An 18,107-nucleotide genomic window follows, 5' to 3' on the forward strand; every position below is an offset into this window, starting at 1 on the left:
TAATTAGCCCTGTCTAGAGAAAGAAAGCTTTGATTCAATTTCCAGAACTTTTATCTAGGACTTTAAGTGCTAGGCCTTGTATAAGAAAGACAGACAACAGAGTTGTCTGTCCATGAGTTTTCATTTTCTTGGTAGTGGAGGTGGGCACACATGTAAACAATTAAAATGCAATTGGTTATGTGCCAATGGTTGTTTCTTAGTTGTGACAAATGTATAATAGTAATATAATATGTTAAGAATATAATAAAGAATTTAGACCAGGACTGGTGGCTAATGCCTGTAATCCCAGCACTTTGGGAGGCTGAGGTGGGTCGATCATTTGAGGTCAGGAATTTCAGACTAGCCTGGCCAACATAGTGAAACCCTGTCTCTACAAAAAATACACACACACACAAAAATTAGCCAGTCATGGTGACACATGCCTGTAGTCCTGGCTACTTGGGAGGCTGATGTGGGAGAATCACTTGAACCTGGCAGGCGGAAGTTGCAGGGAGCCAAGATTGCACCACTGCACTCCAGCCTGGGCGACAAAGAGAGGCTCTGTCTCAAAAAAAAAAAAAAAAATTTAGCTGGTGCCTAGAACAATGCCTGGAACACAGTAGGTGCTCAATGAGATGTTTGTTGAATGAGTGAATAGCATCCTAGATCTTTATAAACATGAGATTTTCATTTACCTTCCTCATCTTTTCTCACAGCCATTATCGGTAACTACGATCAATGGTCCCCCCAACCTTGATCCCTGATCCAAAATCTGTGATTTTGCATATCACTCTCTCTACCTTAGTCTTTCTAGAACATTGTTTTCATCTGGTCATCCTCTAGGTTAAAACGATCCTCAGGAACTCCTTGTGGCCAAACTCCTCCAGGCCTCCCTGGACCCGGCCTCATTGCTCTGTCTTCCAACTTCACTTCTCAAGACACACAATAACAAAGCCTTTGTTCTGGGTGGGTTTCCTCCTGCATGGGTTTTTTGTTGTTTGTTTGTTTGTTTGTTTTTTGAGACAAAGTCTTGCTCTGTCCCCAGGCTGGAGTGCAGTGGTATGATCTCAGCTCACTGCAACCTCCGCCTCCCGGGTTCAAGCGATTCTTCTCCCTTAGCCTCCCGAGTAACTGGGACTACCGGCGCGTGCAAGCACACCCAGCTAATGTTTGTTTTTTTTTTTTTTTTTTTAGTAGAGATGGGGTTTCACCATATTGGCCAGGCTGGTCTCAAACTCCTGACCTCATGATCCGCCCACCTCGGCCTCCCAAAGTGCTGGGATTACAGGTGTGAGCCACTGCGCCCAGCCTCCTACATGGGTTTTACAGGTCCCCTCTCCCCATTTAGACTGCCTTTCCGTGAAGTATCTTACTTAGTCATCATAACAACTCTTTGAAGCAGAGATTTTCCAATTTACAGACAAGGGCGCTGAGTTTCTCAGATATCAAATGACTTGCCCAACCCTACATGACTAGGAACAGGTAGGACCAGGATTCAAACCCAGGCACATCTGAAATGGACAGCCCACACTGTCAACCATTATGCTGTGCTCTTTTCTTTTTTGCTTTCTTTTCTGGTCCTGAGTATCTCTAGGCTCAAGTTCCTGGCTCATAACTTCACAACTTCCTTAAAGAATAATGGCCAACACATATGTGCTTCCTATGTGTCATCAATCTTCTAAGCACCCCATTTTTATTAATCTTCACAACTACCCTATGAGAAAGGAACTACTATTGTTTCGCATTGTATAGGCAAAGAAACAGAGACATAGAAAGATTGATTTCTCAAGGCCACATGTCCTTTAAGTGCTGGAATTAGAACCAGCCAAGAACTTGTCCAGAACCCCTACTCTTCAGCAGTTCCCTGCCAGGCCTCCTCTGCCATTGCATCCTATAGGGAGCACGTGTCTAAAGAAGGAGAGGCAGATCTGTTTTTGGAGATGCTGTCATAAAAACTCATCACTATGAGTCAAACTCCAACAATCCATGTGCTACATGTGTGGATGCATTCCTGCCTTTGTCAGTTTTTATACTGGTAGAAAATATCAAACGAGCAGAGAAAGTCAGCTGTCATGACCAGCAGAGTGACAAAAGCAGAGTCAAAATATGTGGGAACTGTCCTCCAAGAAAATTCAGAAATCAATGCCTGAACAGTAAGTTACCATTTTATAAGTACACAGCACTTTATTTACTCATGTAATCCTACAATGTAGGGATCTATGACCATCCCATTTCACAGATGAGGAAGTGGAGGATGGGAAAGTAAAGAGGTTGCTAGTAAGTGGAAGAGCCAGGACCTGACCCTAGGCACTCGGAAGCCAGGGCAGATCTTTCCTACGCTCCCTTGGCAGACAGTTTTCACTCAACCTGACAATGATTTTATTTTAGAGAGAACATAAAGATAAAAGAAAGTTATCTTGCATGTATTAAAGGCTACTGGACTAAATAGAAAAGTAAAATAATTGGAAATGTCTCCCTCCCCTTTGGAAACATGCACATGATGCTTTATCTGAAACGATTTTTTTTTTTTTTTTTTTTTTTTTTGAGACAGAGTCTCGATCTGTTGCCCAGGCTGGAGTGCAGTGGTGTGATCTCAGCTCACTGCTGAGCCTCCCGGGTTCACGCCATCCTCCTGCCTCAGCCTCCTGAGTAGCTGGGACTACAGGTGCCCGCCACCATGCCTGGCTAATTTTTTTGTATTTTTAGTAGGGACGGGGTTTCACTGTGTTAGCCAGGATGGTCTCGATCTCCTGACCTTGTGATCCGCCTGCCTCAGCCTCCCAAAGTGCTGGGATTACAGGCGTGAGTCACCACACCCGGTCAAAATGATTTCAATTCAGTGAGACTAGAGCATTTGTCTTGATACCTGTAGGAGTTCCAATTGCAGTTAGAATAATGATGCTGCACACAGAGGAGGGAAAAGAGAAAGATGAGCCAGCATGTGTTTGTGTGGGTGTTCATCCTGTCAATCCCCGCAAACCCACACGCCATCAGACACTAGTCAGACACCCTTTGACATGGAAAGGGTGACTGTAGACAGCAGCCCACTCCTGCTCAGATGTCTGAAATACATAGGAGCCCTGTAGGAAATGACAACCCAAACCCGATTCCCTACACTCTCAGTTGCCACACACAGACTTTCTCTCACATCACTCCTTAACCCATGGGAATCCAGCCCCTCTCTCCGTTATTGGTAAATACATGAAGAAGGGAGTGGAATGAAGCTTTCGAAGATTGTACTTAACCTTCTGGTAAAGCATGTCTTCTGGGCATAATATTTTTTAAAAAATATGAATCAGCTAATAAAACAATCTAGTTAATGTTCATCAAAACCCTGTGTGCTAACTTTCACTACTCTCTTGCTTTCGTGTAATGTTTATTGCTTATTGGATTCAAATTGCATTAGACTGGATGCAGCAACAGTTTTAAATAATTCAAGGCAATAATCTTTCATTGAAGTTGTTTGCGTCTATGAATAACTTCCTAATGATTTTGGCCAGGCATGGTGGCTCATGCCTGTAATCCCAGCACTTTGGGAGGCTGAGGCGGGCAGATCACTTGAGGTCAGGAGTTAGAGACCAGCCTGGCCAACATGGTGAAAGAACATCTCTACTAAAAATACAAAAATTAGTCAGGTGTGGTAGTGCATGCCTGTAATCCCAGCTACTCAGCAGGCTGAGGCAGGAGAATTGCTTGAACCTGGGAGGCAGAGGTTGCAATGAGCCAGGATCATACCACTGCACTCCAGCCTGGGTGACAGAGCGAGACTCTGTCTCAAAAACAAAAACTGTCTGGTGGTTTCCATTCACCAAAACTTGATATAACAGGGAGGCTGCTGTGACATGTAGAAAGTGCACAGCTCTTGGAGTCAGGGCACCTGGATAATCTGCAGATGAATGTGCCACTGCTCCAAGGCTCAGCACTCACATCTTTGAAAATCAGAGAGTGATACTTACATCATCAAAGAAATATCAAGGACAAGAACATGGCATTGGGAGCCAGATCGCCTGGGTTTAGATCCCAGCTCTGATACTGTCTATGGAACCTTGGCCAAATTATTTAACCTCTATGGACCTTTGTTTCTTCTTCTCTGAAAAGGGGATAGTATTAGGGCCAAGCTATAGGATTGTTACGAGGATTAAATGAGTTAATAATGTAAGCCAGTTACACAGTACCTGATATATCATAAGTACTATGTGAGTGCTTGATGAGGGAAATAAAACAGATATCAAGGTTAGAAGAGTTACTGCAAGGTGGAGGAAGCACTGAACAGAGCACTCCAGTGGGAGCTCTTCCTAAAGCAGAACAATACAGACATGGCAGCTGCTGAGCAGCTGAAAGAAAAAGGCTGGACCTTTCCTCAATAAGGTCAGAGACTCTTTCATCCAAATGTCCACTCCATCCACTTTGCTTGTATTTCTCTACCTATCTGCTGTCTTCCCCTCCTGTTTAGAGATGATGGGAAACCAGTCACAGAATGTGAAATAAAACTGTGGTTCAGAAGAGCAAACTCATTTCTGAACAGAATATTTCAAAGGAAAAAGAGGACCTTGGCCTTGGCTTTCTGGTAGATTTCACCGACTCTGTGAACATTATCAAGGGAGAGATTCACATTTTAAAAAGGCTACTTTCTACTTCCACTTAGGAAGCTTGACTAAGTTTAAAACGGGAAAAGAGCTAAGGCATGCAGGGCTTAATACCTAGGTGATGGGTTGACAGGTGCAGCAAACCACCATGGCACACATTTACCCATGTAACAAACCTGCACGTCCTGCACATGTACCCTGGAATTTTTGAAAAACATTAAAAAAATTAAAAAGTCATAAAAGAGGAACTGAAGTCACACAGGCTAGTTTTAAAGTATAGGGCAATTCTTGAAGAGTCACAAATTATGCTCCAATGAATTTCTGAAACTTGCCAGAAATTCCCATTGCTCTAATATTTGTGTGCCTGTCTAGCCTGGGTAATTTGCAAGCGTGTATCCATATAAAAGAGCTTTCTTTTTTATAGACACCCACACACACCCCATAAATGCCATTTGAGTACTTATTTAAATAGACAAGTACTTGTTAAAAATAAAGATGTCCTGACCAAAGCAGTTGCACAGAAATGGGATTTTATCCATTGGAAGCAAAGGAGAAAATACGACTTGGCCCAACAATTTGCACATAAGCAATGATGGTTAAATCTAATATTAAACATGCAATGGCTTTGAGTTAGATTATATTTTTATGTTTTTAATTTTCATTTACATGTGCATAATATGTATGCCATATAAAGACAAAATATAGATAAAGAAATTTAATAAAAATTAGAATCAACATTTTGGTAGAACTGTGACTAGGAAACATGTTCCCAAATTACATGGCCAGAGAGGGTTGGAAGCCTTAAAAGATAGCATGCTTCTATTTCTTAAACCAAACAATGAAGAGTATTAGATTTAAAAAAGAGAGAGAGAGCAAGCAAAAAACCAGGAGCCAAAAGACGTGCATCTGACCCTATCTTATTAGATAGCTTATGTGACCTTAAGTATGCCCGTGGGCCTCCATTTCCCCACCTATCGAAAAGCATAGTTGCACTAAAGGACTTCACAGTGAGGACACAGCCATTCCCATGGTGGACCTTGCGGACATGTTCTCTGCTACAGCTATCACCATATTCTGGAACTCATAAAAATCATACAAGCCTCTTTTTCTTTTTCTTTTTTTTTTTCTTTGAGATGGAGTTTCACTCTTGTTGCCCAGGCTGGAGTGCAGTGGCGTGATCTCGGCTCACTGCAACCTCCGCCTTACGGTTTCAAGGGATTCTCCTGCCTTAGCCTCCCGAGTAGCTGGGATTACAGGTGCCTGCCACCACACTCGGCTAATTTTTGTATTTTTAGTACAGATGGGGTTTCAACATGTTGGACAGGCTAGTCTTGAACTCCTGACCTCGTGATCCGCCCGTCTCGGCCTCTCAAAGTGCTGGGATTACAGGGCCTCTTTTTCTTAACTAGACAAGAATTTCTTCAAAGTTTTTGGTAATGTACTTTCAAATCAAGCCCTCCCAAATAATGAGGTGACAATTCCCACTGGAGGTTACCTTCCCAGTGACCAGAGGCTAACTGTATCTCTTGTGTTTGGGGCAGGGTAGCAAGAATGGTTAAGGACTTGAAACCCTACTAGGGGTCTAGGATGGTGCCTTGCTTTGTAGCTGTCATCCTACCCAAGCTGCTGTTATTTGTCGGCAGGTCACATAAATTCACATGCCAAGGATCCAGTCATGTGTGCTGAATAACATGTGCTAATATGTGTATTTTCTTCTTTCCTCCCAGTGGTCAAAAATCCAATTTCTATGCAAATGCTTTAGTCAGAACATTCTTCTTTTTAACAAGTATAACACTTCTCTTTAATAGGAAGATTTGGAATCACTATTATAAATTGCACTGAATTTCTCTGGTGCAGAAGTGGTTTATCTCATTCTTACGTATTAAGACTCACTTAAGGGCTTAAAGAGGTTTATTCCAAATCTCCCAAGGACTGGCAAAAGCCACAGAAACCAAGGCAAACCTCTAGCTCACTTCCTAATGTCCCAGGAAAGAGATGGGAGTAGAGCTTCCTTGCTTGGTGCCCACAGTTCATAATGCATCAACTTAAAATGTGTGTTAACTGACCTACTCGATGTTATTTTCCAGAAGAAATGGTGCAGTTGGCCACTATTTTTATTTGGGGGTAACTAGGTTCTCTATGGATTCTGACAGGTCAGACAAGACTTTGTAAATAATGACAAGTCCCTGGATATATGTGCAGCTTTTTCCCACACTTTCTTCAAACCTCTCCTTAGGTGTCATATTTGAGAGAAGTCTTCTCTGACCCATATAAATGCAGCTCTTTTATTCTGCTTTTATTCCTACTTTAATTTTTTTCACATATTAGATATTTTTGTTATGCAAAGGAATTTCTGGGTCACATGGTAGTTCTATTTTTCTGGGGTTTTTTTTTTTGTTTGTTTGTTTTTTTTTGAGATGGTCTAGCTTTGTCACATAGGCTGGAGTGCAGTGGTGCAATCTCAGCTCACTGCAACCTCAACCTTCGCCTCCCAGGCTCAAGCCATCCTCCCATCTCAGCCTCCCAAGTAGCTGGGACTGCAGACATGCACTATCATACCCAGCTACTTTTTGCATTTTTTGTAGAGACGGGATTTTGTCATGTTGCCCAGGCTGTTTTTAAATGAGGCTCAAGCAATCTTCCCGCCTCAGCCTCCCGAAATGCTGGGATTACAGGCATGAGCCACCACACCTGGCCTATTTTTAATTTCTTTAGGAGCCTCCATGCTGTTTTCCATGATGCCTACATTAAGAATCTACGTTCCCACCAACAGTGTTCAAGGGCTCCCTTTTCTCCATGCCTAGGCTGATGCTCGTCATCTCCTGTCTTTTTTATAATAGCTATCTTAACAGGTATGAGTTGGTATCTTATGGTTGTTTTGATTTGCATTTCCCTGATGACTTATAACATTGAGCACCTTTTCATGTACCTGTTGGCCATTTTAATGTCATCTTTGGAGAAATATCTATTCAAGTAGATAGATGACTCTCATTTCCAGCTAACAGGCTTTCTCAGAAAGGAAGGCACCTGCCTGAGCTACCTCTGGACTACATAGGTATTCACGTCAGCGGGTCACCGGGGCACTTACTGCTGGAGAAGGTGGTTTCTTTTGGACTGGACGACATCGGCTGTGCACAGAGTTGACAAAGGCAGTCTCTCCCATTGAATGTGACTCGGTCTCCGGGTGGAAACGGGCGCCTGGAGGCAGAAAGACATCGCCCTCAAGGTTATTGCAGCAATTTCATTCCTCTTCCTTATTCCTTCTGCTTGCTGCCCTCCGGTGCCCATTTATTTCTTGGAGAAGCAGCAGCCAACATGTCTGAAATGCAGTCATAACCAAGCCAGCCAGCTGGAGACAGTCCAAACAAATAAATGTGCCTCATTTTGAGAAGAAAGGGGAATGTACTGGTTCTAAGGGCAACCAGGTAGTAAAATGGAATGATTTACCTCCATTCATTAGTGAAGGGATATTCCAGCAAGTGATCTAGCAGGGCACACAGAACAGTAAGTTTCCAAATGGAAAGTCCTTCATGAAAAAATATTTTAAATACCATGAATTCCCAGTGAAGTTTAAGGCCCCGCCCCAGGAGACCTGGCTACAGGTCACGCAGTAAGCAGCGGGTCTTTCAGTTCCCTGGGACCGTGCCTAGACCTCTGTGATGATTATGCAGAATTAGACTTTGTGCCGGACACCTACATGGGTGAACGGAATATTTCATGGTGCTGGAGACCCAGTCCCTTATAAACTGGGAGAAATGGGACAGGCTGTAAATATCTGTTTAAGAATTCATACTAGCTTCTTTTCAGAAAGACAATTTCTCTTCACAGTAGATATTCATCAATAGCAGCACATTTTGCAAAAATATTGCCTTCTGCATGTAGATGATCAGTTTCTTCTCCCAGGTCACCAGGCAGACAGCCTTTTAAAAAAGTCATTAATGAATAGACATACGACAGTTTCCGTGCCCACTCACTTGCCTTTGGCCTATGTACCAATAATCTTCATCAACGTGATTTTTCAAATGTGTGATGCTGTCAATTAGGAAATGTGAAACTCACAAGCTGAACATCACCACAAATCTGAGTCAGAAGCAATTACTTAAGAGCAAGTACCAGCTTTCTGACATTCATTTTTACTTCCACAGCTGCTACGTTCCCTTTAAGTTGCCCTTCAGTAGCCTAACAATTGGCAATTAACTGTAATAAACAAAATATAGGTAAATTTGGACTTAACCCCACAAATGTGGCTGGCTCCAGTCATCACAGAGAGTTTTAAATTCTTACACCCTTACATTTTAGAAGTCCTGAGGAGAGGTGGTGTCCTCTCCACTTGTGGTGCTGTGTCACTTTCTGCAGTACAGTGAAGGCTTGGAGAGGTGAAGTGACGTGCCTGGATTGACCAGCTAGGGAGATCAAGTCATAGGCAGATGCAGATGGCATCCACCAACTTAGAACTTGTTTTATTTTTAAGAATCAAAAATCACCCTCTGCTGGATGCCAGTAGCCCTACTGTTTCACACTCGTTAGCTAAACCTGAACAAGTCTTAAATCTGTTCTGTAAGGAGGGAGTCAGGAAGTTAAGGATCCACTCGACAAAACACGCACAGGTTCTTTTGCCTCCGACCAGGCCAGGAGTGGACCCGGACACTGCGTTTAAAGAGGCACTCGTGCTCCGTGGCGGACCCTGCACTTGCGGGACCCTGAGAGTAAGTGCTCTTTAACTGTTGCATGCCCAGAGGCACCTCACTTACCACACCCAAGCCCAAGCCTTCCTTCCCATCCAAGCTCATTTTTTTAGACCCGAGTCCCACACGGATCCTCTATGGGACAAGCCAGAGTCCAGTTCTCAACTTGGGCTGGGCCTTCTGAAGGGTGGGTTTTGTTGTTTTGTAAATGGCCCTTTTCGGTAATTTCCTCCCTCCCTATATCCTCTGCCCATACTGGATAACTTCCTTCTTTTATTTGCATGAATGTTTATAATAGAAAGACACCCGGATTTAGAGTTAGAAAACCTGAGTTCTAACGTTAACTTGGGAATGTCCCTTAAACTGTGAGCCTGAAAGTCACTCATAAATAGAGATATTAACTCCTGGTTCCCTTCAAAGAATTGCTAAGAGGGTGAAATTAACTTCTGTATGAATATAACTTCTCAACTAAAAAGGAGGCCCCCAATTCAGGCAGAATTGTTGTCATTCGGCAGCAGTAGAGGCACTAGTAGTGAGTGCTCCTTTGCCGGCTCAAATGTCCAGGGACAGGGCCATAGTTAATAAATCTTTGTTTATCATTATACCAACTTCAAGGCAATGACTTCTCAGGGTCAGGATCAGAAGGGCTCTTAAGAGTTTACTGGGAACAGGGCCTTCCAACCTGGCTGAGTGACAACATACATGAGAACCCTCCAGAAACTACTAAATTAGCATGCAGGTTTTGGGGGGAAAATAGGCTAGAAATTGATCTTTGTAGAGAGACTCCCATCTCTAGTCCACTCCCACCCATCCAGGAGATTCCAGTGATCAGCGAAGCTTGAAAAATGACTCGTATCTAGTTCACAGCTTCTCATTCTAAGGCGGAGGCAATTGTCTGGAAAAAGCTAAATCACATAGGTCTCAATTCAACCTGGGAAGTAAGACTAGGACTTGGGGCTCCATGCCAGCCCAGGAATCTTAACCAAGTTGTGTTCCACAGCCTGAAAAGGGAAAAATCAGGGCAGAACTTTGCTTTTGATTAAACACAGAAAACTATTCATTCATCCAGAATTATTAAATTGTGATTAAAAAAATGAAATGGAGAAATGAGCTAATACATAGCTATAAAGTTATTTAAATAATTGTATTATGAATATTTTGTGTCATTATGATTTGTTTATCAGTGTTATCTTGTTAATTAATTATACAATATTGAATCTTCTCTTCTAGAGCTAACATCTCTCTGGCTTAGAAACATAAAATGCTGAAAAACAGACAACACGTCTCCTCTGAATTGGGGTTTTCAGAAAGGCATAGCAAATAGATCACCATTTGAAAAGGCACTGGATTGCAAAATTGCCAAATTAGAATTGATCAATGAAGCAGCTGACCCTTGGTGGTGAGTCTCCTAGTTACAGGAATCAAACCTATCTTAAGTTTTATAACATGCAGACCTCAAAACACAAAAACCACAAAAAGCCCCACATTTTCCCACTCACACTTCACATAGTTTTCTTCTGTTCTCTGACTGATCATTTTATTTTATTATTTGTTTTTTTTTTTTTGAGATGGAGTCTCACTCTGTCACCCAGACTGGAGCACAGTGGCATGATCTCGGCTCACTGCAACCTCCACCTCCCCGGTTCAAGACATTCTCCTGCCTCAGCCTCCCAAGCAGCTGAGATTACAGGCACCTGCCACCTCACCTGGCTAATTTTTTTGTATTTTTAGTAGAGACAGGGTTTCACCATGTTGGCCAGGCTGGTCTCAAACTCTTGACCTCAGGTGATGTACCTGCCTCGGCCTCCCAAAGTGCTGGGATTATAAGGGTGAGCCACCACACCCAGCCTGACTGATCATTTTAATCAAGCTGATTTGCACAGTTAAGATACAACCTTGGTAGATGACAGACACATAGAGAGCAGAGATTGGCAAATATTTCCCCCCAAAGATGAGATTGTAAATTTTTTAAGACTTTGCAGACCATATGGTCTCTGTCGCACAACTCAACTCTGTTGTTGCAGCGCGGAAGCAGCTATAGGCCACATACAAGTGGGAGTGGCTGCGTTCCAATAGAACTTTATCCACAAAAACAGGTATCGGGCCTAATTCAGCCCATGGGACATAGTTTGCCATCCCCTATTGTAGATGAAAGAGACCATTTTAAACACACATGCGCGCCTAGGAATTTATACTTCTAAATAAGCTTTATCCTTCTAAGCAGTTATGCCATTTCCCCCTGATGTTTTTATTGCTCCAAAATGTTTTGAGACCCAGAGCTGCTTTCAGAATTAGTTTCAATCTACTAAAAATCAGTCATATTACTTTGTAAAGGACATCACGCATACAGTTTCCAACTAATCTACTTTTTTACTAAGACTGATAGTACAGTAAGAAAGAAATCTAAGGATAAGACTACGTGCTACTCAAGACAAAAGGTGTATAATCCAAGCTTTAACAGCCCAAACCAGCATTTCTTTGTTGGAGGAAGGTGTAGGCTTTGGAAAGATAAGCTCACTTACTTGCAGATAGTACAAGCAAAGCAATTGGGATGGTAGGTCTTGCCCAGAGCGGTCACCACTTCGCCCTCCACGAACTCCCCACAGCCATGGCAGCGTGTCCCGTACATCCGCTGGTAGTCCAGGGTGCAGAGATACTCTCCGTTCTTTATGAAGAAGCCCCCTTGTGCCAGGTCACAGCCACACACTGTAGAGAGACAAGTTCACATCTGGTCATTATCTGCCACACTGCTGGTCAGCACTGCCTTTGACTGAATACTGACTGGTTGCTTACCCTGTGATCTCAATGGTTTGGGGCTAGGGAGGGGACGGGTACAAAGAGCTATTTATTATTGGGCTCTGACCCTCCCTTTGGGAGCTATGCAATATCTCATACAAGTAAAATCCACTGGCTAGGTCTCAACGGCTTTTGTGATATGTCTAAAATTCTGAGATAATCAAACAGTCTTTGATAGAAAGATACCCTTCGTTCAGGCTGTCTCAAATATGAGCAAAGGTGTCCCTGGCAGTGTGCTATTTAGGAAAGGTGCCCACTGCCTGCCCATACAACTGCATGGTTTGGGCCAAGATTGTTAGGAGTTGAGTAATAAATTTCCATTATACCAAAGGCAGTAGCTGAAATTTCCAATAGCTATATTTTTTTCATACTCTGGAACTACTTTCCACTGCTATGAAAAATTCAGATGTTTCATTTTTTCTTTGTGCAGTAAATAGAATAAACCAATTATTTATATATTATAGGGAGATAAAAAATGAACTGGCAAAAGAGGAGAGACCTGTCATTTGGATGCTTTATTGTGTCTGGATTTTGGCATCTCCTTCTGACTGTGCAGCTGTGGATTAGGGAAATGGTGCAAACAGGCAGTGGGAGCTTGGGCCTGGTCTGCGTGTTCAGACAAGACCAGAGTAGGTCACAACAACTTGTCTGCAAATAAAGCCTAAAGCAGTCCTTGACAGTAAAGATCTCTCTCTGCCAAATGGCTGAGAAGCAACAGCCAAAGCTGGAAATCTCTGACCTTAACCTTGCTATCCCTAAGGTCAACTGATTCCAATTTATAATTCCTTAGGCAAAGAATCCAGGATTCTTCTTGATTATTTGGTATTCAGTTGGGGTGGGGACAAGGTGAGTTCAATCAGTAAATTGCTTTCCTACGGACCTGCTCGAATGCTCCCAGGGTTCATCTGCTGAGTTCCCATGACTCCTTAATTCATCTAGATGAACTAGGGCCTCAGTAAGATTCTGATGAAAGTCACAACTCCCCCACCTTCAGTCAGGACTCTTCACTAACTACAAGCTACGGAAGACGTTCAAGGTGATCCGAAACCCACAAACAAGCTTTCCATTGTGGATTCATCGGTCTTTGTTTAGATCAACACTCCACAGTCATGACCTTCTTCTTTGCAATTTACAATTAAGTAACCCAAGATTATGGCCTGAGTCCATCACGCCTGAAACTGACCACCCTATAAATACTCCTGTGATCATATTATCTGGAAAACAGCTCATTCACCACCTGCTGCCTCCTCTCACCTGCCAACCTCTCCTCTGCCCCCACTGTTGTCCCACCTGCTTCTTCTTCCCCAGATGAGTCCTGTGGGTCAGGGGAACCCACGTGGGGACTGGCCTCATTCTGATTGCAAATTCCTTCAGCAACAATAGGCAGTCTGGGGGTAGAGGGTCACAGAACCTTAGAGTGTTTTCTTCAGTATCTGTCTATGGGCAGATCTTATCTTTCTACAAGATGGCAAGGTATTTGAGGGGTGAGAGTGTTCTTTTGATTATTCTTCAGGAACCTAATTGTATCTAATATAAAACAGGAAACACAATGTTTGAAATAAACTGAATCCTGCCTGAAACTTGGCAGGTTCCCACTGATTTCACTCCTCAGTGACATCAAGTTCTGATGACTCAGTTATTTTTCCAAACTTAGGATTTCTCAAAGCCCTGAGAAGTGACAAAACAATCCATCCAGACTACTGGTAATTCCCTAAATTCTCTCCTCCAGTCAGCTATGGCTTAAAAATGCAGAGTCTTTATACAAAGATGTGGTGTCAAAAGGGTAATCTGGTGGCAATACACAAAAAATAGATTGAGATAGTTTCAAAGCTAATTCTAAATGTTTTAGAAATTATTTGTATTTATTGCTTTCTTAGGGCACCTGTCTGCAGCCTTTTCCAGATCACAGGGTTTTGTGAAATTGACATATAGTATCCTTTATTAATAAAGTCCTAGTTTCTGTGAACATAACATAGCCTTAAAAAATGAATTCTTAACACTATTGAGAGATGCCAAGCTACATTCAAACTGTGCCTTATTATGATTTGATTTGGCTTTTTCCTTAAAGTAGTGCTCAAGGTGGCTTACCAAACCATACCATTATTTCTGGTGGTTTATACAAGGAAATCAGTGTTTGATGCGACTCCCAGAGGCAGGTGTTCCTAAAGGCATATGCAACAAGCAGTGAGAAGGGGGGCCTATGATGCCAGTACCTAAAAGATACTTAACATTATTACTTTTCCTGAGAATGGACCAGCTGTCACATCATTTCAGACTCTTCCCTCTCTTGCCTCCCCAGGCTTTACTTTCCTGTTTCTCCTCCTCTGTCTACTCCTTCTCAGTCTCAGCAGCCAGGCCCCTAAATACAGGTCACTCCTATGGGTGCCATCTCCTCCCTCTATGATGCAAGGCCTCCCTGGGAACAGATCTCATTCACTCTCACAGCCTCAACTATAACTTTATGCGAGGGATGCTCAAATTAATGATCTCTCTTGGTGATGTCTTCCCCAAGTTTTAGACCCTGATTTGTAGCTGTGTGCTGGGCACAGGCAGACCCCATGCCTATCTCAAACCTGGCATTTTCCAAATACACCCTTTCCTCGCAGTTTCTCTGCCATCCCCCATAAAACCTTCTGCTGTTCTTTTTCTATTCCCTTTCTCATCAAAATGGTAGCTGTAGCCATTCTCCAACTCTTACATCAACATCAACATTTTCTTGTTTGTGTGTGTGTGTTTTTTTTTTTTTTTTGAGATGGAGTTTCACTCTTGTTGCCCAGGCTGGAGTGCAATGGCACGATCTCGGCTCACTACAACCTCCACCTCCCCGGTTCAAGCGATTGATTCTCCTGCCTCAGTCTCCCGAATAGCTGGGATTACAGGCATGTGCCACCACACCCAGCTAATTTTGTATTTTTAGTAGAAATGGGGTTTCACCATGTTGGTCAGGCTGGTGTTGAACTCCTAACCTCAGGTGATCTGCCCACCACGGCCTCCCAAAGTGCTGGGATTACAGGTGTGAGCCACCATGCCCAGCCAACATCAACATCTTCAACTGGACCCAAATCCAACCCATTTCCCCAATGAAGTGTTTCTTTTTCTTTCTTTCTTTCTTTTTTTTTTTGAGATGGAGTTTCACTCTTTGTTGCCTAGGCTGGAGTGCAGTGGCACAATCTCAGCTCACTGCAACCTCTGCCTCCTGGGTTCAAGCGATTCTCCTGTCTCAGCCTCCCAAGTAGCTGGGATTACAGGTCCCTGCCACCACGCCTGGCTAATTTTTGTATTTTTAGTAGAGATGGGGTTTCACCACGTTGGCCAGGCTGGTATTGAACTCCTGACCACAGGTGATCCGCCCACCTTGGCCTCCCAAAGTACTGTTATTACAGGCGTGAGACACCGCTCCTGGCCCAATGAGGTGTTTCTTTGATCCATTCCCTCCTCTGCCTTCTTGCTATCACTACTCAAAACCTGGCCTTCAGCACGGCTCTGCTGTAGTAAAACAATTTTTTTTAACAACATTCGTATTGGCAGGAAAAGAAAAACAACAGGAAACAATCTATACTTTCATTAGTAGAAAAATAGTTTAATAAATTATGCTATGTCCGGTCTATGGAGCTGGTATTAAAAAGAATGAATTTAGCCCTCTGGATTGTGGATATTGACAGCCCTCTATGTTGCAGACATTGATCTGTCTGTGATATATTGTTCAGTGAAAAGAACAAATGTCACAGAGTAAACGATTTTAAAAATCCCATTTTTAGATAAGTCTAGTTATGTTTTTATGAACTAGGTAAAGTGAGTTAACATAAACAGAACCATTAAACTGGTTCTCTCAGGAGGGTAAAGAATTATTAATTTTTTCTTCATATACCCACGTGTCAGTCCATTTTGTAATTTTATTTTTAATTGTGACAAAATGCATATAACAAAAAATTTACCATCTTAATCATTTTTAAGTGTACAGGTCAGTGGCATTAGATACATTCACATTGTTGTGCAATCATCACTGCTATCCATCCACAGAACTTTTTTTATCTTGCAAAAGTGAAACTCTGTACCCATTAAAATCCCTATTCCTTCTTCCTCCAGCCCTGGGCAACCCCATTCTACTTTCTATCTCTATGAATTTAACTCCTCTAGGTTCCTTATATAAATAGAAGTTCACCTTTAATCATAGTAATGTTAAGAAAAATTATCCAAAACTTGTAAACAAGGTAAAGGGAAGAAGGCATGTTCTTTAAATGTCATACTGGGGCATTGTTTAACAGCTTATACAAGGATTATTTCATTATCCAGGGGGGACTAGATCAGTGTTGGACAAGCCCTTTCCTACTGATGAAAGGCCCAGACTTTAGAAGTTAATGTTACCTTTTTTATTCTTGACCAGTAGAGATGCAGATGACTTCTGTCTGGTTTTCTCATTGTGTTGAACCATGAATCAGTTTTACATCTAGCCCAGCCATCTTATTCTGACATTCCTTTTTGAATGCCTTTATAACCCACTCCTTCATTTTAATATTATATATATATATTTTTTATATATATATTATATATATATTTATATATAAAATATATATAAAATAAAATATATATATAAAATATATATTATTTATATATTATAAAAAATATATATAAAATATATTTTATATATATATCAAATATATTTGATATATATATAAAATATATATATAAAATATATTTGATATATATTATAAAATATATATATAAAATATATTTTATATATATATAATTATATACAAATATATAAAATTATATATAATATATATAAAAATATATATTATAAAATATATATATTATATAATATATAAATAAAAATATATTTATATATTATATATAATATATAATATATATTATATATTATATATTATATATATTATATATATATTATATATTATATATATTATATATTATATATATTATATATATTATATATTATATATATTATATATTATATATAATATATATTATATATTATATATTATATATTATATATTATATATATAATATATATTATATATTATATATATAATATATAATATATAATATATATAATATATATTATATATTATATATATTTTTATATATTACATATAAATATTATATAATATAATATTATATATACATTTTTTTAGACAAGGTCTTGCTCTGTTGCCCAGCCTGGAGTACAGTGGTATGATCATAGCTCACTGCAGCCTTCAACTCCTGGGTGCAAGAAAACCTCCTGCCCTAGCCTCCCAAGTAGCTTAGGACTATAGGCATGTGCCACCATGCACAGCTAATTTTTAATTTTTTTGTATACACAGGCTGGTCTTGAACTCTCGGCCTCAAGTGATCTTCCTGCCTTGGCCTCCCAAAGTGTTGGGAATATAGGCATGAACCACGGCACCCAGCCAACCCAACTTTATTTCTCCTTGGAACCAACTTTAACATCCTGCTGGTTCTGTCATTAATAAGTTGAATAAATCTTTGAGCCATGCTCATTCCAGATTTGTATAAGAGTCCTATACTTTTTGAAAATTATACTTTGACAAAGGCATCACTCTTTTTGACCAAAAATATCTAAAGGTGAACATTTTTTTTTTAACGAAAGCTTTGGTCTGTTTGATATTAATAACTTAGCAAGTACTCTTCACTGGTGGTACAAAGCAAAACTTTCCCATCTAAATGATCACAAACATCTCAATTAGTAAAGTCAAACTTCAGTAGGGTATATTTAGATTTTTACTTTGGGTGCTCCATTAGTCTTTAGCTGACAGTTAACATACGCCCAGGGAAAAGCATAGGTTCCTTTAATTAAAAAATAGGGCTTCTAGTGAAAGAGATTAATTGCTTTCTTCTGATCAATTATTTAAAACATTCCCCACTCAAGGTCCCAACTCAATCCTGCCCTTTTTTGCCACCACCAAAGCCTGGCTATAAAAAGTCCTGTGCCTTGTGGATGCTATGCTCTGGAATTCATTCTCTAGAAACCACTGAATACAATCAACTACTAAAGAAGAACATGTACATCCAAGAAATTTTATATAAAAGCTGCAAAATTAGT

The 18,107-nt window shown here is 40.9% G+C and overlaps 1 protein-coding gene across 16 annotated transcripts in view; it reads right to left on the reverse strand.

The window, feature by feature from the left end:
- Positions 1 to 18,107, reverse strand: part of ABLIM1 (actin binding LIM protein 1) — a 339,345-nt gene that overhangs the window by 131,774 nt on the left and 189,464 nt on the right. For all 16 annotated transcript variants that reach the window (XR_010127472.1, XR_010127476.1, XR_010127477.1 and 13 more), the window contains exons 3-4: positions 11,773 to 11,956; positions 7,654 to 7,763 (exon numbers count right to left, since the gene is read on the reverse strand). Coding sequence is in view for 4 of the 16 variants with exons in the window: in XM_054503860.2 (XP_054359835.1) it covers positions 7,654 to 7,763; positions 11,773 to 11,956 (294 nt within the window). In the remaining 12 variants the exon portion in view is untranslated. The remainder of the gene's footprint in view (positions 1 to 7,653; positions 7,764 to 11,772; positions 11,957 to 18,107) is intronic.

Source organism: Pongo pygmaeus, chromosome 8, assembly GCF_028885625.2.
Source record: "Pongo pygmaeus isolate AG05252 chromosome 8, NHGRI_mPonPyg2-v2.0_pri, whole genome shotgun sequence".
NCBI lineage: Eukaryota > Metazoa > Chordata > Mammalia > Primates > Hominidae > Pongo > Pongo pygmaeus.